The sequence below is a fragment of the Ceratotherium simum genome, chromosome 24 (genome assembly GCF_057802395.1).
Source record: "Ceratotherium simum simum isolate JZ-2026a chromosome 24, ASM5780239v1, whole genome shotgun sequence".
Taxonomy (NCBI): Eukaryota; Metazoa; Chordata; class Mammalia; order Perissodactyla; family Rhinocerotidae; genus Ceratotherium; species Ceratotherium simum.
The window spans coordinates 41075150-41100062 of record NC_141923.1 but is presented as its reverse complement, the minus strand read 5'-3'; the positions used below and the strand labels follow the sequence as shown (position 1 = coordinate 41100062).

The following is a 24913-nucleotide window of genomic DNA, read 5'->3' as shown; positions in this document are numbered from 1 at the left end:
ACTCTTGTTCTAGTCCATTCGAGAATGAAATTAAGCCAACTTATAAATAAATCTGGTTTTCATTAAAATATGGAAAAAAACATCTGCATGCCAAAGCATTTACAATACAGCTAAGGATTTATACTCTATATTTCATACTTGGAACATTTTTATCATATAGGATTAAATCCACAGATCAAACAAGTTTTCTAGGAAATATAAAACTTTTTACTCTAATTCTTTTGGCTTAAAGAGAATGTATATTTAGATCACAGTAGGAAAACAGGGGTTCTGTTAGGTAATTGTCCCCCCCCCCCACCTTGGGAAAAAATTTAAGGTTAGTACATTCTTATAAAATCTTGATTTATAAAATATATTTATTTAGTATGTGCTTTTTGAAATTTATTTTTACTGGTTTGTATTTCTCAGGCTGAGGTTTTATTTTGTGAATTTAATCATTTCTGTTCTTTGGAAAATATCCATTACCAAACAGTTCAGTTGACTGTGACGTGCACCTAAATCTAAACTAACTTTACTGTGCGTTACTGTATTGTCTTTATTGTTGATGAATGGTAAAGAAAAGAATCATATTTACAGTCAGCTTTGTTAACATAACTAAATAAGGATAGGAAATTATTAATAATAACCAGCAGCCAAGCCAGGGATAGAGAAATTATATTTTGCAATAATGTTCTTTTTATATTAGGAATTTAGATTTCAATCCTATGAAGAGGAAAGTGTAAAGAAAGCACAATCTTGAAATAAATGAGGTGGTATCTGAAAAATACCATAAACTCACAGTTACTATTCAAGAGTAGAGAGAATTTCCATTGCTTCTATCACTAAGATCATCATTATCCTTTTGCTGATTTTCCAGACATATAAAATGAAGTTGTTGAACCAGATGGTCTCTGAGGTCCCTTCTAGCTCTAACGCTCCATACCTGATTCGGAGTTACTGCTGGGAGGAGGTGGAGTTATCTTCAGTCCTACAGTTCAGTGCTTTGGGCAGTCAAGTGGCTTCTTTGGACATGAATGAATTATGACCTGAAATAGTATCAAGTTATAAAGTATAATAGTCTAAGTTATTAAGTTAAGGATTTCAAAGTGTTCCTTTGTTCTTATGCAAGAGAAAAGAGTCTCTGGTCCTCAGGATTGACGTGCTCCCTTTGCACATGTCTACCTTCATGACAGCAGGGACAGCAGAACTAACAGATGGAATCTGCTTTGGTGCTCCTTTGGGTCTTTTTCCTCCCAGCGCTGCAACCGTCTGGGTCTGCTATTGCGTCCCAGAAGGAAGGAGATTTCAGGCATAGAGCCCTGGGCTTTTTGCCAGCTTCAGAAATTCAGTTGCCAGGTGTTCCTCAATGAGAAGTATTTTGAAGTTCCTATTTTGATACTTATTCAAGAATGACTAGAAGGTGAACATGCCATGTATCATTTTGTGTTTTGAATATGTGTACTCTCTTGGGACCTCTTGCATACTGGGAATTGAGGGGCATATGCAAATGCAGAGAGTACAGCTTCAGGTCCAGTAGAGCTAGAAATACTTGTGCATAGGTTTTAGTTTCTGGCACATGCATTTCCTAAAGACATGAATTAGGGTGGAGAAGGGAAAGGTGTGATCATAGTCCTATTTCTGCTGCTGCTCCTTCCCTTGTTCTGTTAAAGAGGAAGTTGTCAGTTGTCGCACCCAATAGTACCCATTAAAGATACATTAGAAAGGACTTCCTCATAAACCAGGTGTAAAAGAGACACAGTGAATCACGAAGTCCATGTTAGAAGCCAGGAGTTGAAACCCATGTAGAGGAAAACCTTGTCTTTTGTTTTTTGTTTTTAATTGAGATATAATTGACGTAACATTGTGTAAGTTTAAGGTGTATAATGTGTTGATTTGATACACATATATTGCAATAGGATTACTACTATAGTGTTAGCTAACACTTCCATCATGTCACATAATCATCATTTCTTTTTTGTCTTGAGAACATTTAAGATCTAGTCTCTTAGCAACTTTCAAATATATAATACAGTATTGTTAACTATAATCACAATGCTGTGCATTAGATCCTCAGAACTTATTCATCCTCTATCTACAAGTTTGTACTATTTGACCAACATCTCCTCAGTTCCCCTACCCCCAGCCCCTGGTAACCACCATTCTACTAAATTCTACGAGTTTAGCTTTTTTAGATTCCACATATGAGTGATATACAGTATTTGTCTTTCTCTGTCTGACTTATCTCACTTAGCGTCATGCTCTCAAGGTCCATACATGTTGTCACAAATGGCAGGATTTCCTTTTTTCTCATGGCTGCATAATATTCCCCGCCTCTTCTTTATCCATTCATCCATTGACAGACACGTTGTTTTCATATCTTGGCTATTGTGAATAATGCTGCAAAAAACATGGAGTGCAGATATCTTTTCGATACCTTCATTTTCATTTCCTTAGGATATATGCCTAGAGTGGGATTGCTGGATCATATGGTAGTTCTATTTTTAATTTTTTGGGGAACCTCCATATTGTTTTCCATAGTGACTGAACCAATTCACATTCCAACCAGCAGTGCGCAAGGGTTCCCTTTTCTCCACATCCTTGCCAATGCTTATCTCTTGTCTTTTTGATAATAGCCATACTAACATGTGTGAGGTGATATCTCATTGTGGTTTTGACTTGTGTTTCCCTGATCATTGAGCATCTTTTCATGTATCTGTTGTCCATTCATATGTCATCTTTGGAAAAATGTCTGTTCATTTCCTCTGCCCATTTTTAAATTGGATTGTTTGATTTTTTGTTATTGAGTTGTATGAGTTCTTTATATATTTTGGGTATTAACCCCTTATCAGATATATAGTTTGCAAATATTTTCTCCCATTCTGTAGATTGCCCTTTCATTTTGTTGTTTCTTTTGCTGCTCAGAAGCTTTTTAGTGTGATGTAGTCCCACTTATTTTTGCTTTTTTTGCTTGTGTTTTTGGTGTCATATCTAAAAAATTGTTGCCAAGACCAATGTCAAGGATATTTTTCCCTATGTTTTCTTTTTAGGAGTTTTATGGTTTCAGGTCTTACATTTAAGTCTTTCATCTATTTCAAGTTAGTTTTTGTGAGTAATGTAAAATAGAGGCCCAATTTCATTTTTATGCATGTGGTTATCCAATTTTCCCAGCACCATTTATTGAGGAGTCTTCTTTTGCCATTGAGTATTCTTGGCTCCTTTGTCAAATATTAGTTGACTGTATATGGGGGGTTGGAGGGAGGTTGTTTCTGGGCTCTCTGTTCTGTTCTGTTCCATTGGTCTATTTTTATACCATTACTATACTGTTTTGATTACCATAGCTTTGTAGAATAGTTTGAAATCAGGAAGTGTGATAACCTCCAGCTTTGTTTTCTTTCTCAGGATTACTTTGGCTATTCAGGGTCTTTTGTGGTTCCATACAAATTTTAGGATTGTTGGTTCTATTTCTTTAAAAAATATTGGAGTCTTGATAGGGATTGCATTGAATCTATAGATGGCTTTAGGTAGTATGGACATTTTAACAATATTAATTCTTCTGATCCATGAACACGGATGGGATATCTTTCCATTGTTTGTGTCTTCTTCAGTTTCTTTCATCAAAGTCTTATAGTTTTCAGTGTACAGATCTTTCACTTTCTTGGTTAAATTTATTCCTAAGTATTTTATTGTTTTTGTTGCTATTTCTTTTTCAGATATTTTGTTGTTAGTGTATAGAAACAGAACTGATTTCTGTATGTTGATTTTGTAGCCTGCAACTTGACTGAATTTGTTGATTAGTTCCAACAGTTTCTTGGTTGAGTCTTTAGGATTTTCTATATGTAAGATCATATGATCTGCAAATAAAGACAGATTTACTTTTTTCTTTCCAATTTGGATGCCTTTTAGTTCTTTATCTTTCCTGATTGTTCTAGCTAGGACTTCTGCTACTATGTTGAATAAGAGTGGTAAGAGTGGGCACCGTTGTCTTGTTCCTGATCTTAGAGAAAAAGCTTCTGACCTTTCACTGTTGAGTATGATGTTAGCTGTGGGTTTGTTGTATATGGCCTTTATTATGTTGAGGTATGTTCCTTCTATACTCAATTTGTTGAGAGGTTTTTATCATGAAAGGATATTGAATTTTGTCAAATGCTTTTTCGGCATCTATTGAGATGATCATATGATTTTTGTCTTTCATTCTATTAATGTGCTATATCACATTTATTGATTTGCATATGTTTAACCATCCTTGTATCCCAGGGATAAATTCCACTTGATCATGGTGTATGATGTTTTTAATGTGCTGTTGAATTCAGTTTGCTAATATTTTGTTGAGAATTTTTGCATCTATATTCATCAGGGATGTTGGTCTGTAGTTTTCTTTTTTTGTAGTGACTTATATGGCTTTGGTATTAGGGTAATGCTGGCCTCATAAAATGAATTTGGGAGTGTTCTCTCTTCAGTTTTATGGAAGAGTTTGAGAAGGATTGGTGTTAATTCTTCTGTAAATGTTTGGTAGTATTCTCCAGTAAAACTGTCTGGTCCTGGCCTTTTCTTTTTTGGGAGGTTTTTGATTACTGATTCAATCTCCTTACTTGTTATTGGTCTGTTCATATTTTCCATTTCTTCATGATTCAGTCTTGGTATGTTGCATGCTTCTAGGAATTTATCCATTTTCTTAATTTAACATAACAGTGGGAGACTTTGGCTACCTGGTAGAGAAAGAGGATGCATTATTGCAAACTGGGAATTCTGAGGGCATCTACCAAATGATTTGAAAAAGTAATCCCTATTGTCTTTGATGCTCCCGGCTTACATATTAGCATGAATTTTACGTTGTTACTGTTGTGCATGTATATATATGTATATGTTTCATTGTAAAAATATGACAGCCACATTACAGAAAATTTAGAAAAAAAAAAGCAAACAAAAATTATACATAATACTATCTCTTACCTAATCACTATCATTTTATTTCCTTTGAACTTTTCCCCAAAATCTTTTAAAAACATAGTTAATAACCATATATTTTATATTTCTATCGTTAGCATTTTCCATTTTACTAAATTGTCTTCTATAAAAAACTGCATAACATTCCATTGAGTATACTGTAATTGTCCTAAATATTTTCTGTTGTTGGATATGTAGGATTTCTCCTCAGCTTCTTAATATTATAATAATGTTGTATTCACAGCTTCATGCACATAGAACTCCTTATGTTTTAAATTATTTTCTTAGAGTAGATTACCTCATTTTTATTGCTCTTGTTACCTATTATCAATGTTTTTCAAGAAGATAGCACTAATTGACAAGATCACTAGCAATATGTCAAGGATTAGTTATGCCACATCTTTGAATATTATTTTCTAAATAATTTTACTAGTTTAGTTTCAACAGCCTCACTATTTATTTTTTAATCAGCACCGGTGATTGGATTTTTCATGTATATTTACTAGTTGTACTTCTTTCATAGATTGTTTGTCTTTTACATACTAAAGTCAAGTCTTTACTATTAAAGTCTTGGAAAATTAACTCTAACTTTTTAAAACTTCTACACATGTAGTTTACATTAAAAAATCGAAACCATATATACACAAACAAGGAGAAAATAAAAATTGGTCATATTGCTACTACATAGAAATATCCACTTTGGTATTTTAAGTATATTCTTCTGACATTTTTCTATATACATCCAGTTTTTTTTTTCAGTAATCAAATACACCATCACACTTTAACCTACCTTTTTTCATTCAATAGTCTAATGCCTTTATATGAAAAATTTAATACTTTTTTTCCTGGTAATTCATGCCCTTTCCTGAAAATTTGAAAAATATAGAAAACTATAAAGAAGAAAAATTACCCATCATTCTACCACCCAGAGATAATGGTTGTTAATATATTGCAGTTCCTTTCTATTTTTAATGAATCTATATTTTTCCTCAAAATTGTTATCATTGCTATCATGCTATATATATTTATGATGTTTACTGAATATTCAGGATAATATATTATTATCCTGTAAAATGTTCTTTTTTATGATTGTCCCATAGTCCCATAATTTATTTTAAAATGTCATGGTCTTAGATGTTTATTTCTAATGTTCCTTATTTTAAATGTTTTCAATAAATACCTTTTTACAAAAATTTTTATTCTTATTGCTGATTGTTTCTTTATTTTTAATAGTCTTTTGTAAATGTTAAATATTTGAAGGCTCTCAATATCTATTGCCAAATTGCTTTCCAAAAAGGTAATATACACAGTTTACACTTTCATCAGTTTTGTGCATAGCTCATCACTCCTCACCAACATTGACTATTGTCTTGTTTTTAAATATTTGCTAAGGTGGTAGTTGAAAAGTGGCATCTCATTGTTTTGATACATTCCTTAAATGTAAATTAACTAATAAGAATAATGGGATCCCAGAAGAACATGTTTGAACAAAAGGAAGTAGGCTTTTCCTAATGGGTGGTTGTAACGGTTATAGCAGTGTGTGTGTGCACATGTGTGTTTTAGCACAAATACTGCAGTCCTATGCCTAAAATAGAACTGTTTTTTTCCTAATAGGTCTTGGTATCTTGATGGACAAACACTACTAATAATCATTTGTGTTGGCGTTGTGTTCCCTCTTGCACTTCTTCCTAAAATAGGTAAGTCTTTATAGAAGAGAACATTATTTGTTTAGAAGAAAGAAAGAAAGAAAATAATGTTAAGGGGCTTTTAAACTTCACAGTGCCGCATTTTTAGCAGAAGGGTGGTGGTTGTGAATAATTTTGAACTTGGACTTATTTTAGGTTGTTTAGCCTTCAGCCCTCCCTAGTTAACCTATTACTTGGTTTGCTCTAGTATTTTGTCTGCCCCACTAAAATAAAATCTTTACAGCGGAACATTAAAGAGCAGCCTTTCCTTACAGTGTACCATTAGTGGTCAGCCAGTTCCAATTCTGCTGTACAGAGCTACATAAATGATCTGTGACAGATAGTTGGAATGTTGTTATTCTCAGCCCTAAGCCCCAGATACCAAGCACCGTAATAGAAAACATGCCCAAGATGTATAGCTTTAGCTGTATGTTAGGATCACTTACCTTATAAATTGCTTTTTATTTTACTGTTATTTTACAGGCTTTCTTGGCTACACAAGTAGTTTATCATTTTTCTTTATGGTGTTCTTTGCTCTTGTGGTAAGTTTAAAATATAGTGTTTTGCTTATCTCCTCACAAAAATTGAACTCATTGTGTTAATGTCTTTTTTCAACTCTGTTTTGTGTTGGGAAGGTATCCCATTTTATTTCAGTGTGTGATTAAAAGCACTTTTGTTCCACAAAATCATTTCCTTCATTGTATGTATTTTGAAGAGGCTTAGCTGGAGCAGTATTTCAAATTCAGTATCTCTTGTGGTTAGCTAGAGAGGAGAGCACACCAATTCTGTTAAAACCTTAAATGAAATATACTTCTTTGTGTAGGTGTGTGTATCAGTTTATTTCTGTACAATGTTTTGTGGGGGGGGGGTATTCAAGCATGAGAATCAGGCTGGTTTTAGTCTGTAAAATCAATTCGATACTATTCATCTTAACTTTGAATCTTTGTTCCATTAATAAAACCAGAGCTTCTGGGACATCTAGTAAGAACTGGGGTGCATGAATTCTTATCTGGTCCCGTTTATTCAGCCTAGATAAGTTCTGATAAAAAGACTACTGCAAAGAAATATTTTTCTTCACATGTGGAATATGTTTTTTCTTATTTTTTCAAATTAGCTCATTTTTATTATAACAGGAAAAATATCTATCAGATGGTAAACTTCATTTATTCTCATATTGGTAAAATATTTTAATATAAAGGTAAAAGAGAATTTGAATTTGTTTCTTTTAATTCTTCTAAAACAGATTTTAACATCCCAAAGATAGTATCTTTGTGTGAAATTTTGAAAAAAATCCTTTTGCTCTTTGCATAGCAGTTTATTCCACAGTCAGTATCTAAATATCAAACCTTAAATAGGATTAAAAATTTTAAACTTGCCAAGAAGATACATATTTTAATGGCTTGATTAAACTCTTAAAATTATAAACTTGATTAAATTCTTCCTTATTAATGAAAAATAAATGAAAGGAAAATGCCATCCAGAAGAGTGAGACAACATATCAGTATTTAACCATATTAACGGGCCAGCTGTCTGAGCTGTCTAAACAATCGAGGATGCATTTAACTTAGGCTAGACTATCTTCTGGGCTACAAGGGTAAAACAAGTTTAGATTATGTAAATGGAGTGGAAGTGACTCTGGTTTCAGTGTACAGAAATATTTATACTTTAATGAATGCTCTTAAAACTAAAAATACTTAACAGTGCTTACATTTAGTCATTTGTTGAATTTATCAAAATTAAAATCATTGCCCTCCCCCTCCTCAAATTGTCTGACATGTATTTTACAAGTAAGTGAATTGAGTATACACTTTTTTTTCTAGATTTTTTCTTCTAATTTTTTTGAGATAGAATTGGCATACAGCACTGTATAAGTTTAAGGTGTACAGCATAATGGCTTGACTTACATATGTTGCGAAATGATTACCACAATAAGTTTAGTTAATATCCAGGAACATATACTTTTTAGGCTCTACAGAGAGGAGGGAAACAAGAAATATTTTCTTTATAATCTGATTGTCGAGAAGCATCTACATGGGTAGGAGTGGCCCACCTATGCAAATAAACAAATGGATATTAAAGAGAATCAGTATTGATAACATTGAATTTTTTCCTCACAGACAATTGGCAATCCACACATTGCATAGGTAGGAGCAATTTGGTTTTATAGCCAATAATTTGAAGCAGGTGAAATATACTGATATGATATGTCTATTGTAGTTTTCACCGTATTCATTTCTGTCATGGCAGATACTCTTTAATTTGATACAGATTTCTACTGTAGCAGTCATATGGAAATAATACCCTTATTCTGCATTTATTGTAATGCTTTACAAACTATCTGCTCAAATTTTTACCCATGAGCACAAATTAAAATCAGTCTACAATGGGACAATGAAGAACACTCTGTATACTTTCTCTTTAATGCTGTTTTTACTTGGCATATTTATTTTAGACTCTCTGAGTATTAGGTTTTGAAATGCATAGCGGTTAGGGAAAGGAAACATGTATGTATTAACCCAGATTTTTTGAAGGATGTCAATTTTTTCATTGATTATTTTTGTCAATATGTTTTTGTAAATTTGTATAACAGTTATATTACATTTTTTAAAAGTCCAGAAAACTATTATTTTCTTAAATTACACTTTTCAAATAATGCAAATCAAAACCTGTACTTTTATCTGTCTCAGATCCTTACTCTGCATAAAAAATTTTAACATAAATTTTTGTCCTATCTGAAATATCTAAAATTTTAAAAATAAATTTTGTTTTAGCAGGGGCTCAGAATGACAGTAACCAGATGGATTTATGTTTTTTGGCCCATTTTAGAACACAGATATATTGCCATTCTTTCCAAAAGTTCTGTCTTGAGTACAGATTAGTATTCTGAGTAGGATTTTAATAAGTCAGGAATCAAATAGAGAATTATTTGAATGGATATTGGTCAGAGCTTTCCTTCTACTGAGCACTATGTTAGGCATTGTACGGTGGTGGGAGTTTAACCTGGACACTGCTCTTTAGGATCTGTCAGTCTTAGAGAGGAGATAAGATAAATGTATTAGGAAAAAATAGAGAACGATATAGGCAGTACATAATTAAGTGTTGATTTATTTGCTTCAGACTAAGAATAGCAAGAGTTGAGAGGAGAGAAGGATCACTGAGAGCTAAAGTAGAGAAGGATGTGGAAGGAAATAAAACTCGAGCTGATCCTTGAAAGATGGGAAGGACTTAGAGCAGTGAAGAAGGAAGGGCCTTTTGTGCAAGTGAACACGTATTTTAATATTTAATCTTCTTTTTCCCTTTGTCTTTCTAACCCCTGGAGTTACCTTCTTATCATGTTCTGTCTTCAGCGTGAACAAAGACTCCTGTTCCTCTCTGTTGTTGAGGATCTTTCCATTCCTGGTCTGTACTTCCGCTTTATAGGACATCATCTCTATCCACCCCATTCCACCAGGCAGGCTTGGGGTTGGGATGGATCTCTGCAGAGAAATTAGCAGTAGTAACTGAATTTTATATTAATATAAAATCAAGTTGTTAATAATATTTCCTAATTAGTGAAAAAGTAATGATTATATTGCATTTTGGAGCATTGTTTTGACATATTTTGGTTTGTAAGTAGTAGTAGTAGTAGTAGTAATAACAGCTGATAAAACAAATGAGGTAGCTCACATACAGAACTTCTCGAAGTACCTGGTACACAAGTGCTCAGTAAATGGTTGTCGCTGCCACCACCACCACTGTTATTAAGGGGAAACGTGAGACACTGAATTTGGAGCAGGGCTGAAGAGAGAGACCAGTAACAACCTTACTTCTCTAGCTTCTACCCCCATCTTCATCCTTTTTTAAAAACATATCAGAAAAAAGGTGATGAGATTATTGCTTTTGATTTTTTTGTTTCCTCTTGGTAAGTTGACCACTCAGTTTTATTCCATATTGAAAACTTATCTAGAAATGACAAAGCAACTTGCCCATTTATCCTTATAATTCTTTTTTCTTGATAAGGGTTTTAATTAAGAGTAGTTCTTTAGTTCGCTAGCTAAATTAATCCTAAAGTCTGTTTTCTTTAGATTTGTTTTATCACTATATAAAATTTTGATTGACTTGGTTAAAATCCAAAACTAGATAAATACCAAATAGGAATAGGAATAGTATTTACTTATGGGTTTCCTGCAAAGGACAACTACTTTTCTTTATTCTTCTTGCCCTTTTGTGTGTTGGGTTTTAGCTTGGAGCACATGTTTACAGGGTAATTACGTCCCCTGAAACAATGGCAAAGATGGCAGTGTGGATACAACCACAACAGTAGGTCTAGGAACAGGATGAGTGCAGTTAAGGTAAAACCCTGAAACATTTTCATTGATTATTTCTGGGAAATAGTATCCCTCTTGATTTCTTTTAATTTTTTTAAAATTTAGTTTCGCCAACTGGAGTTCTCTAGCTGTGTGCTCTTATTCTTAGCCAGCTTTATCCATATTCACCAAAAGTAATATACATCTGAGAAAAGCAAGGAGGGCCAGTACTTATACTTCAGAAATCCCTGAGCTTCCCCTTTGCATAGGGTCTCTACCTATTTCTGCCTGTGGCCATTTCCAAAACTGCTATTAATGTTTCTCTGTCTGCTACTGATGCCAGGTCCACAAATAACCATACTCTGTACTATTGTCGCTAAAAACATCGTGTTCCCATTTTAGGTTGCCCTTTTTTTGGTAAAGGCCTTGATGCTATTGGAGTTTTGAAAGTTGACGTGAGAATACTCTCAGAGTTTAATGGGGAAGATCCCCACTAAACAGATATGCAGCAACTCTCCCCACCCCCATCCTGCCCCCCTGGCCATAGGTGACCATATTAAATGATGACCCCATTCTAACTGGGGAAAATCACATGAGCAAAGAATCTTCCTTTAGCTAGCATATTTTTTGGTATGGGGTTAGATTAATTGAAATAATGCTGACCTATTTGAAATCAATTTCTTGTCATGAATTGTATAAGAAATAATCTGAGTGCTGTTTCTACTTATTCTTACAGATTATAATTAAAAAATGGTCCATCCCTTGTCCTCTGACATTAAATTATGTAGAGCAATACTTCCAGGTAATGGTTTATATTTTCTTCCTTTTTATTTTAAGCTAAAAAGAAAAAAAAATCAGACTAATAATGATTTTTTTTCCTAATTAATAAAAAAGTAATGGCTATATTACATTTTGGAACTCTGTTTTCAAATATTTTGATTTGAAAGCCTAGTAATAATAAATTCATCATTTTTGTTCGTGTATTCTGACTTTTAATGGCTCTTGGTTTCTCTTTTTCCCCTCAATCCTCTTAAACAGGTTTCAAATGCTACAGATGATTGTAAACCAAAGCTCTTTCATTTCTCCAAAGAGGTGTGTAAGTTATTAACAGATACTTTTGGTTGATTTTTCACATTTCAAGTTTTAAGAGATTTGTGTAACAGGGTCTCTTAGGTCTTTGTACCTGTAACTAATTAATTTTTGTGAAAGTGCTAAGTATAAGGTTGCCTACCAGAAGAATAATATTATTTAACACAGGGTGGCCCATTATGAAACAGCCACCTTTTTTTTTTTTCTTTTGGCATGCCTTTAAATAGAGCCTGTTTTAAGTGGGCCACAGCCTAAAAGAACAGATTTACTGAATGTCTGGTCTGGCCAATAAGGTCCTCTGTGGATACAGACTTCCTGTTGCCCTCTGGACTTGTAAAGCTAAATAGCCAATTATATCAAAAACTCCTCCCCTGTGAGTAGAACCTTGGTGTGTAGCTAAACAGCTTCATCATTGGACCAGCGATTGAGCACTGCCAATATGTCTTCTGGCCGACATTCTGAAGTTGAAATTTATGATGCCTGGAGTGGGGACTAGAAGACCAAGTCCCCTTGCCTTCTCTAAGAGCCCTGTGATACTGGAAGTGCCTGCAAGAGCCCCTGGGCATCAGCGGAGGAAGCAGGAACTTGATCTGGATGATCTCTCCTTTACTGTTCTAGAAGAGCTCAAAGTCTTCCTTGTTGCTGCGAGAGTTTCTTGGTCTACACTTGATTCTGCTGAAATGCAGGTGCCAGATACTAGAATCCCCTCCACTCATGTCCAGCTCTGTTAGTGTAGCATGTTAGTGTGGTAAGTCCTCCATGCAGAATTTTCCTTTTTATCCCCAGTTTTTAAATGAGAAATGTCTCTCTGGCCCCACAAGGGAGGTTACCACATCTTTGACATGGTAAAGGCCTCCATGTGCTGTAAAGATCTAGGTAGGGTAATTGACAAGCCAGGAAATTGAGCAATATATGAAAGAGAGTTTGTGAATTAAACTCTCATTCCCCTAATCCAGTCTCAGGAAACACTACAGCTTTCCTTCCTCCCTGCTCCCCTCAGATATTTTAGGAGGCATTATGTCCCAAGATAGGTCTTCAGTCATCTGGAACTTCTTTTGCTGAAGAGCCTAAAATTAGTTAGGGGGAATTTTTTTTAGAGTAGAAAAGAGAAAGTAAATCATAACCATCCATTTTGTAAAGATAGTATTTTCATTTAGATGGTAACTTTTGTTTGCTTTGTAATTTCCTTTGGCTCTTAAGTATCATAATAAGATTAAAAAAAAAAAAAACACTTATGTATTCCAATGGATCTCTAAGAATTTGTCAGTCTGGAATAAATCATGTTCATTCCCACTGAAAGAGATCCTAGTCAAAGACGCTGGCACTACTAAGATGAGATTAATACTTTCAGTATTCTCTTGGAATGAGTTGGTGAAAGCAGATTCAAAAGCATTAACTATTCTTACTGCTTAAGGTAATATGATGTATTTAATTTTCCTATTGCGTACATTAGGAAAGACTGAGAATTACAATAAGATCATTTCTAAAGTGTTATTATTTTTAATCTTACCTAAATATTATTTATCTTAAATTATTTTTATCTTACCCAAATAATATAGACGAATCATTGATTGTAGTAAAAGCAACATGGTATGGAAACCAGCCAAGAAATATCCTGGCTAGTACAAGCAATCAAACTATCAAGTAAAACATTTGCTGGTGACCATAATTATGTCTCTCTTTAAAGAAAAAAACAAACACATTTTATAAAGAGATAATTCATGAAAGATGAAATAAATTAACCAATTTTTGTGTGTGTGTGTGTGTGTGTGTGTGTGTGTAAGGAAGATCAGCCCTGAGCTAACATCCATGCCAATCCTCCTCTTTTTGCTGAGGAAGACTGGCCCTGGGCTAACATCTGTGCCCATCTTCCTCCACTTTATATGGGACGCCACCGCAGCATGGCTTGACAAGCAGTGCATGCATTGGTGTGCCCCCGGGATCCGAACCCAGGCCGCCAGCAGCTGAGCACGAGCACTTAACCGCTACGCCATGGGGCCGGCCCCTAAATTAACCAATTGATTGTTGAAGAACTGAGTTTATTGTCATTTGAAGTAGTGGTTTCAACAGAGTAGCATTTAATAATTTCATCTTTTTAAATTTTTTTCAGAGTGCTTATGCCATACCAACCATGGCTTTTTCATTTCTCTGCCATACCTCAGTATTGCCCATATACTGTGAACTTCAAAGGTACTATAGAATTCTGGAATATTTTAAATGTATTAAGTATGTTTTTTTACTTCTAGGGCTTTCAGATTGAATGACGTTCTCCTTTATGAATTCTTTCCTCCTATCACTGAATTCTAAGTGTTAGTCTAAAACGAAATAAAACAACCAAGAGTTAGTTCTGTCCAAGTTGAGAATATTTCCTGGAAGTGTAACCTTTGTACAGTAATTTCACATAAGGTATTCTAGGATATAGTTGTTAATGAACTAGGTCTTGATTGGTTGAGGGATCCTCTTGACTAGCTTGGAAGATATTTTTTTCTTTAGATATAATTCAGATCACCGATTCTATTTTTGCCATTTGTGTCTTTTAGCCCTTCAAAGAAAAGAATGCAGAATGTAACCAATACAGCGATTGCTTTAAGTTTTCTCATTTATTTTATATCTGCACTCTTTGGATACCTTACTTTTTATGGTAAGTATATTATTTAATTGTAGATGACAAAATAAATTGTTCTATAGTTGATCTCACACCTGAGTATGGACTTTGTTTCTGCCTTGCGTTAGTAAGTTAATTTGTTCAGGCTGCCAGAATTCAATGCAGTACGTACTGTGGTGGCTCTATGGACCTTAAAGAATTGATTTTCTTTCTCTTATAAAGGTGGATGAAATTCATATGAAAATTTTCTTAAACACTTGCCTAAGTAAAACCTCAGGCTTAGGAACATTGATGGCTTTCTACAAGAAAAAATGTGCAATAATGATTTTAATTTTTTTAATTGAGAATTTGGTATATTAGACTCTAGTTCAGCAGTTCGGTTACACTGGCCTGTAGTTGTACACTTAGATGTCAGAAATTTCTGCCTTCAGACTTAATTCACACGACTCAGCAGATGTGCATTCTCTGATGCACCAGGACCTTTCTCCTTAATTTTTTAGAGGATTCTTCTATCATAAAATAAGAGTAAAATTTTATTTTATTTACTTTTGAAAAATTGCCTGCTTGGTACGTGTTTTTTTCTCTTCTAATAAGTACTCAAGAAAATGTGAAACTTAAAGTCTAAAACAAGAAAAAAAAAATTGTAAGCTCTCTTATAATTTGCAAACATACTTGTTTAATTTGCAAACAAACACATTATAACAAATTACACTCAATTTGTCAAATTCTTGAATACACTTTTCAATTTATGAATGCTTTTATAACAACTTGCAAGTACATGGCTGTTGTTACTTTGGTGATGTTTAGCTGTTATGACTCTGATTTCATGGTTGACAGCCTTGTGCGCGCTTCAGGTTTTAGACATCCAGGATGACTTGTAGTGGCGCGTTGCTTGTCTCCCACAGTTTTTCCAAGTCCAACAAGGTTTTAGACAACCTTTTCTTGCACAGCTACCTTTCCTAGGCCTGGTGGGAAGAGTGTGGGTTTTGAAATCCAGCAAATGTGGTTCAGATTACTACTCTACTCTAGCTATGTGACCTTGAAAAGGATACGTCACCTTGCAGTATCTTCCTCTCCTAATCTGTAAAATGGAGATAATTGCATAGAGTTGTACTGAGGAGGAAATGAGTTATATGTCGAATGCCCATTATAGTATCTGGCACATAGCAGTCTTCACAAATGAGAGCTGCTGGTGGAATGTCACTATTATTATTATTGTAATTATTTCATAATTTCAGATGCTCTATTTTTCAGCACTGTACTTCTTTCCTTACTATCTTTAATGAAATTTAATTCAAATGTGGTTACTTTTCAGTATACGCTGTAAGAATTATCTTGGAGTTTTCAGTGTGTGAGAAAACTATAATTGTCCTTTTCTTGCTGTCTCTGTGTTTTTATTTCAGCAGTAATAAAGGCCATTCATTAATCTAAACCTGCTCTTGCGTTTTTATACTGACGTAGGATAAGTGGTACAGCCCTGTGTGCACCATCAGGAAAAGCATCATTTCCAACATGTGGTGCCCTGCTGGATGCACTACAAAGAAAGTTAAAACAGGTTGTTAAACTTTTTTGATCATTGCTAATGAAACAGAATTCTTCAAATACATAAGCTCTACTTTTGGTTGTTGGGTTTGTTAGTTTTTGTACAGACTTGAGCTCAATAAGCCTTTTCTATATTAATAAGACATTATAGCAGGGTCTCTGTTGGGATTCAGCAAAAACTTAGTATAGCAGAATAGCTGTATATTTTTCTAAATTAAAATTGTCATCTGGCACAAATACTTTTATATTTAGGAATCTTCAACATTGAGAAAGAGTCCAGAAAATGGACCTCCTTCTCCTCCTAATGGGTAAATAGAGCTATCTGGAAGAAACCAAATGGCCTACCAATCTCCAGGATAACTGAGAAATAGTTACATGAATTACCATGAGATATGCGTAAGAGCTGTATTAAATTGTAAGAAAGCTTAGATTGAAAGGGAAGTGGAGGAAGGATGGATGCTAATACATTTATTGAGCTAACATTTGTTATGTAAGTATCAGGTATTTTACATACATTGCCTAACTTAGTCCTTACGAGGACTCTGCAAGGTATAGGTTCATATAGGTTGAGTAATTTGGCCAGATACCTGCAGCTAATGAGTAATGAATTGAGACTTGAATCGAATTCTGACTTTCTTCAAAGTTAGTGCCTTTATTACTGTGCTGTCCCCTCAGGAATTATGCTATAGAACCCAGATTTCCTCCATTCCAAGTTTTTGTCCAAGTTAACTTTTGAAAAACTTAAGCTCACTTAAGCTCCAGGCATATCTGTATATCTCTATCTATCTATCTATCTATCAGTCTATCATCATTGTTTGAACACGGAAGCTAAACATTTTCATTATGTAAATGAAATGTTTCCTACACAGAGATTTTCCTGGTTATCAGGTAAAGCTGGCACAAATACTATTATATTTTCAATCTTCAACATTGAGAAAAAGTTTGACTCTGTCTTAATCCTTCTCCATCAATGCGAATTCTTTAGAATATCTACATTTTATAGAATGGAGAAATACACATCTAAGAAAAATCACATGGTAGGTAGGTGACAGATAAATAGATAGAAAGAACGATGTAAAAGTAACTCCTTCTCCAAAGACAGAAGAAGATTCAGCTATTGATTTACTGTTCACAGTGGTTCTTTTTTGGGTTGTTAATCACAACAGAGGAACATATGTGTGTGTGTGAGGAATAGTGGCCCTGAGCTAGCATTTGTTACCAATCTTCCTCTTTTTGCTTGAGGAAGATTGGCCCTGAGCTCACATCTATGCCAATCCTCCTCTATTTTGTATGTGGGATGCCACCACAGCATGGCTTAAGGAGTGGTGCGTAGGTCTGCACCTGGGATCCAAACCTGCAAACCCCAGGCCACAGAAGCAGAGTGCTCGAACTTAACCACGATGCCACCGGGTTAGCCCCCAGAGGAACATTTTTTATGGTATATTTCTATCAGGACAACAGAAACTCTCAGTCTTATGGAAAGAAATTGCTAATTGAGTCTGACACTTTATCAAAAGGGCTAGTCAGGAGTTAATAAGGCCTTCAACTCATTTTGTAGATGAGTAACTGAAGCCCAGAGAGGTGAAGTGGCCTGTCACACAATTAGTGGCAGGTCTCCTGAATACAAATCCAGTGATCTTTCTGCTACTCCGTGGTAACCTTTATAAACTTCCTAACCTGTTTGACAGTGTGTATTAAATAGGACAGTCTTCTGATTTCAATAGCATGTACAACTTGCAGAGATCACCATCAGGTCCTTCCTGAGATTTGTAGAGATTTGTCTGAACCTGGAGAAGTGTGTTGTGCTCTATCCCTTACATATGTTAAGGCTCAGCTAAGAACACAGAATTGACTGGCTCAATTTTCATCCTGGGAAAGTAGGAAGTGGACATGTAACAGGTATTCTGAATTCGTAATAAATCTAGTTCTTCTGGCTTCTGGAGCTGCTTGGAATCCTTTTATCCAGTGCTCCCGAGGCTTAGTTAATAATATAAATTTTGTCAGATTAAAGGGACCTATAAGTATGGATACATAGATTAATAATATTGTCTCCGATTACAGATGTTAAAGCATTATAAGGTGAGGAAGAAAAAGTGTTCTTCTGGTGAGCCAGGCCAATGCCCAAATGTTGCATAATAACCAGACCATTTAAAAAGTCCACAAGGTTGTTAAGCAATAAGTGGTGTTAATAGCTCATTTTTATGATTCAGAAAGTAGAAATAAAATAGTTTGCCATATTTCTCCAAAGACTCACAAGTATCTCACAGATTTGGAAATAGAATCCAGCTTTCCTGACTCGTCTGGATCTCCTGCTTAGTCCATTAGTCTCACGTTGTATAAAGTATGTCTTTGATACTTTAGACAGTTTCTCTCCCATTTCCATTATCACTAGTCTAGTTCAGATTCTCGTTCTATTTCAGTGATTATGATAGTAGCCTTCTAACTATTATCCCTGTTTTGGGTCTCTTTTTCTTCCAATCTGTCCTCCTGCTCAGTTCAGATCATAATACACTATTCTTCATAAGTCATTGCATCTCCATGGCCTACCAGATGGAGTCCAGACCCTATGAAGAGCTCTGTTACTAGCTCTTAAATGCATTGCCAGCCTTATCAGCCACTCCTCTCTGCTCTGTGGCCCACATATCTCAGCACTGTGGTACCACTGACTGCTCCTTTTCTCAGATGCACATTCCCTTTGCTACCTAAGGGCTTTTGCTTGTGTGGTGCTTGCTCCTAGAGAGAATCTCTTCCCCCACATCTTTGAATGTCAGCATATATCCATTAACTCATTTAATGCTCCCAGTAACTATAGGTCAATATATTATTGTCCTCATTTTATGGATGTAACAACTGAGAGATTCAGAGAAGTTAAGTTGCTGATAAGTAGTAGGATTTGAACATTAGTCTGTGTGGTCCCAGAATTCAAGCCCGTCTACCATCCTGCTGCTCACTATATCGTGGAGCCTCTCTGGATTTCCTCCTTGCTCATCCCAAAGCCACAGTTAACGTTTCCCTGTTCAGAATCGCTGTAGCTCTTCGTTTGGACCTTCTGCCGCTGTGTGTATCTGTGTGTATACACTTTCTATTATATGTGTGTGTATTCATCCTGTGTCCCCTTAAAATTTTGAGTTCCTTGAAAACAGAGGCGTGTTTGATTTGTTTTTTATTTCCTCCAAAGCATCTTTTTCAAAACATACACTCTCAAATAAAAAAGCACCGTTCTATTTTAAGTACAAACTGACCTTTCCTTACAAGGCGGTGACATGGAGTGTTCTTGAGAACCCTCAGTCTTCATACCGTCGTCTGTCTTGGGGTGGGGAAGACATTGTGAGAATGGAAGAACACCATGGAGCAAAGCATGGTCACCATGTACAAATTCTGTCACTGACTACTACATTGGCTTGCTAAGTAAGCCATTTCCTTTATGAAAGATGAATCTACAGATGAAATGTTGATGAAGCAGGTAACATGCACAAAACTCTATGAGATTCTAGAAAACATTGTAGTATTGAAGAAAAGCTATCAGCTTTGGCACTGAAAAAATTTGAGTGACACTCTGCCAGCTCTGCCCCTTTGTGTTGTGTGATCTCAGGCAAGTCTTTTAATATTTTTTGCCCAGCTATACATCTTATATTGTTTGCACGAGGACCAAATTCAGTAGTACATGTGAAAGCGCTTTGCAAAACAAGCAACATAAATGTTGCTCTAAACCTTCAGATTATAGAAGAGGTGTTTTTATATATATTCATTGTCATAATTTTAAAAGTGTTGCCTGTGCTGGTTTCTAGTTTTGTTAAAAGAAGAGATGGTAGGTTTCAAGAAGATACTGAAATGTCTCTGTGTTTCATAAGATAGGAAAAAGGCCAGAGATAGATCTGGTGCTTGGGTGCTAAAATCCGTTAAGATTCATTTGTGCAAAGGAAAATAATTTTGCTGTTACTGACATCTTAGTAGTTTATAATGTGATCTTTATTACTGTTATTTTATTTACAGACAAAGTGACGTCAGAGTTACTACAAGGCTATAGTAAATACTTGCCGCATGATGTTGTTGTTACGACTGTGAAGTTGTGCATACTATTTGCTGTGCTTTTGACAGTCCCTCTAATCCACTTCCCTGTAAGTACTCTTAAAGGTTTTGTTGCTTAGTGTAGTGGCTTCCTAATATGGCCACACTAATTCTTTGCCGTCTAGAATGTTTGAATCACATCTAGTCTTGGGTATCTTATACATTTGTCAAGTAATTGATCAAAGACCTCATACGTACATATTGGCCCCATGAAAGCACGAAAATAACAGTGAACCACTAAGCTAATTTGTGTTTTTTGAGATTTAGTTTAGATTTATGCTCTCCCACAGCGTTGTTTCCAATTTAGAGACTATAGTTCTAAAGTCTTGGGTTTTTTTTTCCCCCCCCTTTAATTCTGTATTCTGTTTGCAAAAGAATGTGCATGAAGAGGAAAAAGTCAAGTCAGCAAAAATAAGCTCTTTCTCGTTTATTGTAAATTTATTTTCACATAGACATTCTAGTTTAATTTTAGTCAAAATATTTTATTTGCTCTAGAATTATAACTTAAGGGGCAGAACAGATCTTCATTCTGCATTTAACTGGCATACGTAAGAATCGTAAGAATTTCTGAGAAAATGGAAACAAAGGCTTTGGGTATAAATGCTTCTGCATGGATTTTTGAATCCCTAAACAGTGAGTTCCTTAAGAACTAGGTCTTCAAGACTTTTTGCTTCCTCCCTGAGTGCCTGCAGTGCCAGGAGTGCAGCAGGGGAATAAACATTCGTGGAACGTGACCACCTGCTGCCTGCCTTAGCAGTGGGAAGTGTCATGAACTAGTTTTCGTATTTACGTGCTGTGAAATAGATAATATAAAATAAAATCATAGATGATGTTCCTATGGCATGATTTCTTTTTCTGTTTTAAACCTTTTGTTCTTCTATCTGCTGAATTTAATGAAAATGATTCTCTGAGGTTTCATCACACAATGTGATTATGGGTAATTTTGAAAATTATGCAACCTAAAGAAATTGCATCTGAAAATTTTTTCAAGAATTAAAGCAGGGCCGGCCCCGTGGCTTGGTGGTTAAGTGAGCGCGCTCCACGGCTGGCGACCCGGGTTCGGATCCCGGGCGCGCACCGACGCGCTGCTTCTCCGGCCATGCTGAGGCCACGTCCCACACACAGCAACTAGAAGGATGTGCAGCTATGACACACAACTATCTACTGGGGCTTTAGGGGGAAAAAAATAAATAAATAAAATCTTTAAAAAAAAAAAAAAAAAAGAATTAAAGCAAAATAATTTTTATGAAGCTCACAGAGAAAGTTATATTTCTTTGTATGTAATGAGCACTTTATGATAATAGTTTATGCTACATTTTTGGAATCTAAATTGTTTAGGGGACAAGAACACCATGGTTGCTGTACTGTACATCTTGTTTTCCTAAGCGAGTATTTTGACTTGGACACTTTGTCTTTGCTTAAATCTGTCTCTTTTTCTGTTATACAGGCAAGGAAAGCTTTAATGATGATGTTTTTCTCCAATTTTCCATTCTCGTGGATTCACCATTCTTTGATCACTCTAGCACTCAATATTATCATTGTTTTACTTGCGATATATGTTCCTGACATTAGGAATGTGTTTGGTGTGGTTGGTAAGTTTTCTGTTTCAAAAAGTCCACATCATCAAGTGGATAAAATTGTCATCCAGCCTCCCTTCTGATTCTGGCGTGTCCTCTTTTTCTTAAAGGTGCCAGTACATCGACGTGTTTGATTTTTGTATTCCCAGGACTGTTTTATCTTAAACTTAGCAGAGAGGACTTTCTCTCAGGGAAGAAGCTAGGGGTAGGTTGGTTTTTGTTTGTTCCTTTTAAGAATCCTGTTTTAAGAAATAATTTGTCATTTTATAATTAAGTATTTCATCTACATCAAGAAAGTTAATGTATTTTGAACTATATTAACATACATTATTGGGGAGAGTGGAGGTTTAAAAAAGTACTCTAATTGTTCTTTACCTTTTTCCTTATCTCCACAGGCTTTTCTTTTGCTCATCTTTGGAATTTTGGTGGGGAATTTTAGTTTAGCACTCATCATTTTTAATTGGATTAATAAATGAAAGAAATATTTTCCCACTTCTTCTGAAGAAAATTTACCTCCATATGCAAAAAGGAATAATTCTGGAAGGTACCTTGGATGAATTCTCTTTATATGGGTTAACATTTTTTAAACATTGTTAATAGAAAAATAGAACAAATCAGGAGTGAGTAGAGGAAAGTGGGCTTATTAGCAATTCTAATCAAAATGAGAAAAAAACTCAAAATGCTCTTAAATATATTAGGTCAGTCTTTTGTTTGTGGGTTTATTGTTTTTTAAAAAATTAATAGACTATTTTTTAGGCTAGTTTTAATGTTTACAGAAATATTGAGCAGAAAGTTCCCATACATCCTCTCACCCCAGCACACCTAGAGTTTCCCATATTATTAACATCTTTCATTGGTGTGGTACATTTGTTATACTTGATGAGCCAGTGTTGATACATTATTATTAACTTAAGTCCACAGTTTATATTAGGGTTTACTCTTGATGCAGGCATTGGCAACCACTGATCTTTTTACTGTCTCCATAAAAATGATGAGCCTTTCCCTAGGAACCTTTTCCAGAATGTCATATCATTGGAATCATACAGTATCTGACCTTTCAGACTGGCTTCTTTTGCTTAGCAATGTGCAATTAAGTTTCTTTCATGTCTTTTCATGGCTTTTTAGCTCATTTCTTTTTATCACTGAATAATATTCCATTGTATGGATGTACCACAGTTTGTTTTTCCATTCACCTGTTGAAGGACATCTTGGTTGATTCCAGATTTTGGCAGTTATGAATAAAGCTGCTATAAATATTTGTGTGCAAGTTTTTGTGTGGACATAAGTTTTCAGCTTATTTGGGTTAATACCAAAGAGCACAATTACTGCATTGTATAGTAAGAATACATTTAGTCTTGTAAGAAACTGCTGGACTGCCTTCCAAAGTGGCTATTACATTTTGCATTTCCACCAGCAACAAATGAGTTCCTGTTCCTCATCCTTGCCAGCATTTGGTGTTGTCAGTATTTTTGATTTTTGCCATTCTAATGGGTATGTAGTTGTATCTTGTTTTAACTTGCATTTCCCTAATGACATATGATGTTGAGCATCACTTCATATGCTCATTTGCCATCTGTATATTTTCTTTGGCAAGGTTCAGATCTTTTGCCCATTTTTTTAATTGAGTTGTTATCTCATTGTTGAATTTTAAGCATTCTTTGTATATTTTAAATATCAGTCCTTTATCAAATGTGTGTTTTGCAAAGATTTTCTCCCAGTCTGTGGCTTGCATTTTCATTCTCTTAACAGTGCCTTTCACAGAGCACAAGTTTTTAATGTTATTAAATATATTGAGTCAATCTTTTGTTTGTTCATTTGTTTTTTAAGAAATCAGTGTATGAAGTTTATATACAAAATCAAATCTTAGCTTGTGGGTTAATGTTGTCAACATCAATCACTAATAACAAAATTGTGGAATTATTCCACTTGGTATTTTGCCCTGCCTCCAAATCCTAAGAAAGTTTTGTGATTTTCCTCTGTTGTTCATTATGAGATAGAGCTGTGATGGTTGGCTGTGGATTTGAAAGTTCTCTGAGCTTTCTTAGTTTGTCACTAAAATATGTGACTTTCTACTTGGCAAACAGAGACAGATATTGATGATTTATATCATATTTTGTTTGGAGGTTGTAAATCATTCCAGTCTTCCCATTGATGTGGCTTATTGCTGGTTGGAAACCAGAAGCTAGATCTCTCCTCCCCATGAGTGTTCTATGTAAAGGGCACCTTGTGAGCAGCCTACCAAAGCCAGGGTGTAGCAGTAAAAACGTAATCCTACCCCTGTGCACATGTAAAGTAGGGAATTGCATGCAAAGTGCCAATTTGCATGTACGGAAATACACACTTTTGCAGGTGTCCCTTTGCTTCCCATTTAGCAAATGGGCTGAAAAATTGATAACTCAGCTTCTCTTTTGAGTTAAGATGCTTCTTTGGCAACTTGAGATCAGCACAGTTTTATGGAAAAAGTCCAAAGTTTTGGGTTAGAGAGACTTAGATTCAAATCTCAGTGAGTTTAGGCAAACTACTTAACCTCTCTAAGCCCCCACTTTCACACAGGTATTAAATGGAGTTAATACCAATTATAGAGGGTTGTGTTGAGAGGATTAAATGACCTTATATAAATTAGGTGCAGACCAAAACAGGCTCTCTTAATAGACTAAATATTTATCCCCTTTCTCCCATCTCTTCATCTAGACCAGTAACTTGAATTTGCTTTCACTCAGGGACATGGAATTTTTTCATCTTCCATCTTGCACAAGTAATATCTTTAGAATCTCTCTAGCCTTCGCTCACAGGGGAGCTGGCCCCATGCGCACTCTTTTTAGTGCTTTCCCACAGTTTTACCCGAGCTGTACTCTCCTACTAATGCCTTCCTGAAACTGGGCACTTAGCATGGTCCAGGGGCACAGCCAGGCATGGCCTCCCATGTGGCTTCAGGCCAGCCAGAGCCCATCAATCTGATGAGCTAATTCTTGTGCCCTCTTTTTCTATTTATGAAATTACAGATCCAAATACAAATAGGTGTTCAGCTGCTTAAATAAATCTAACTCCCGTAATACCAAAATAACCCTAAATCTGCAGCAGATGCAAGGATGCCCCCTGGGGCAAATGTTAAGTGTGATGACAGCTGGGCATCAATTA

At 35.3% G+C, this 24913-nt stretch overlaps 1 protein-coding gene across 3 annotated transcripts in view; it reads left to right on the top strand.

Moving 5' to 3' along the window:
* SLC38A6 (solute carrier family 38 member 6) overlaps window positions 1-23574 on the top strand; it is a 60423-nt gene extending 36849 nt beyond the window's left edge. For all 3 annotated transcript variants that reach the window (XM_087448408.1, XM_004426218.3, XM_087448409.1), the window contains 10 exons: window positions 6538-6620; window positions 7092-7150; window positions 11631-11696; window positions 11933-11986; window positions 14094-14173; window positions 14524-14624; window positions 20124-20248; window positions 21646-21790; window positions 21886-21980; window positions 22171-23574. In XM_087448408.1, the coding sequence (XP_087304534.1) occupies window positions 6538-6620; window positions 7092-7150; window positions 11631-11696; window positions 11933-11986; window positions 14094-14173; window positions 14524-14624; window positions 20124-20248; window positions 21646-21790; window positions 21886-21980; window positions 22171-22251 (889 nt within the window). In that variant the 3' untranslated portion in view covers window positions 22252-23574. The remainder of the gene's footprint in view (window positions 1-6537; window positions 6621-7091; window positions 7151-11630; window positions 11697-11932; window positions 11987-14093; window positions 14174-14523; window positions 14625-20123; window positions 20249-21645; window positions 21791-21885; window positions 21981-22170) is intronic.
* The last annotated feature ends 1339 nt before the right edge of the window (window positions 23575-24913 follow it).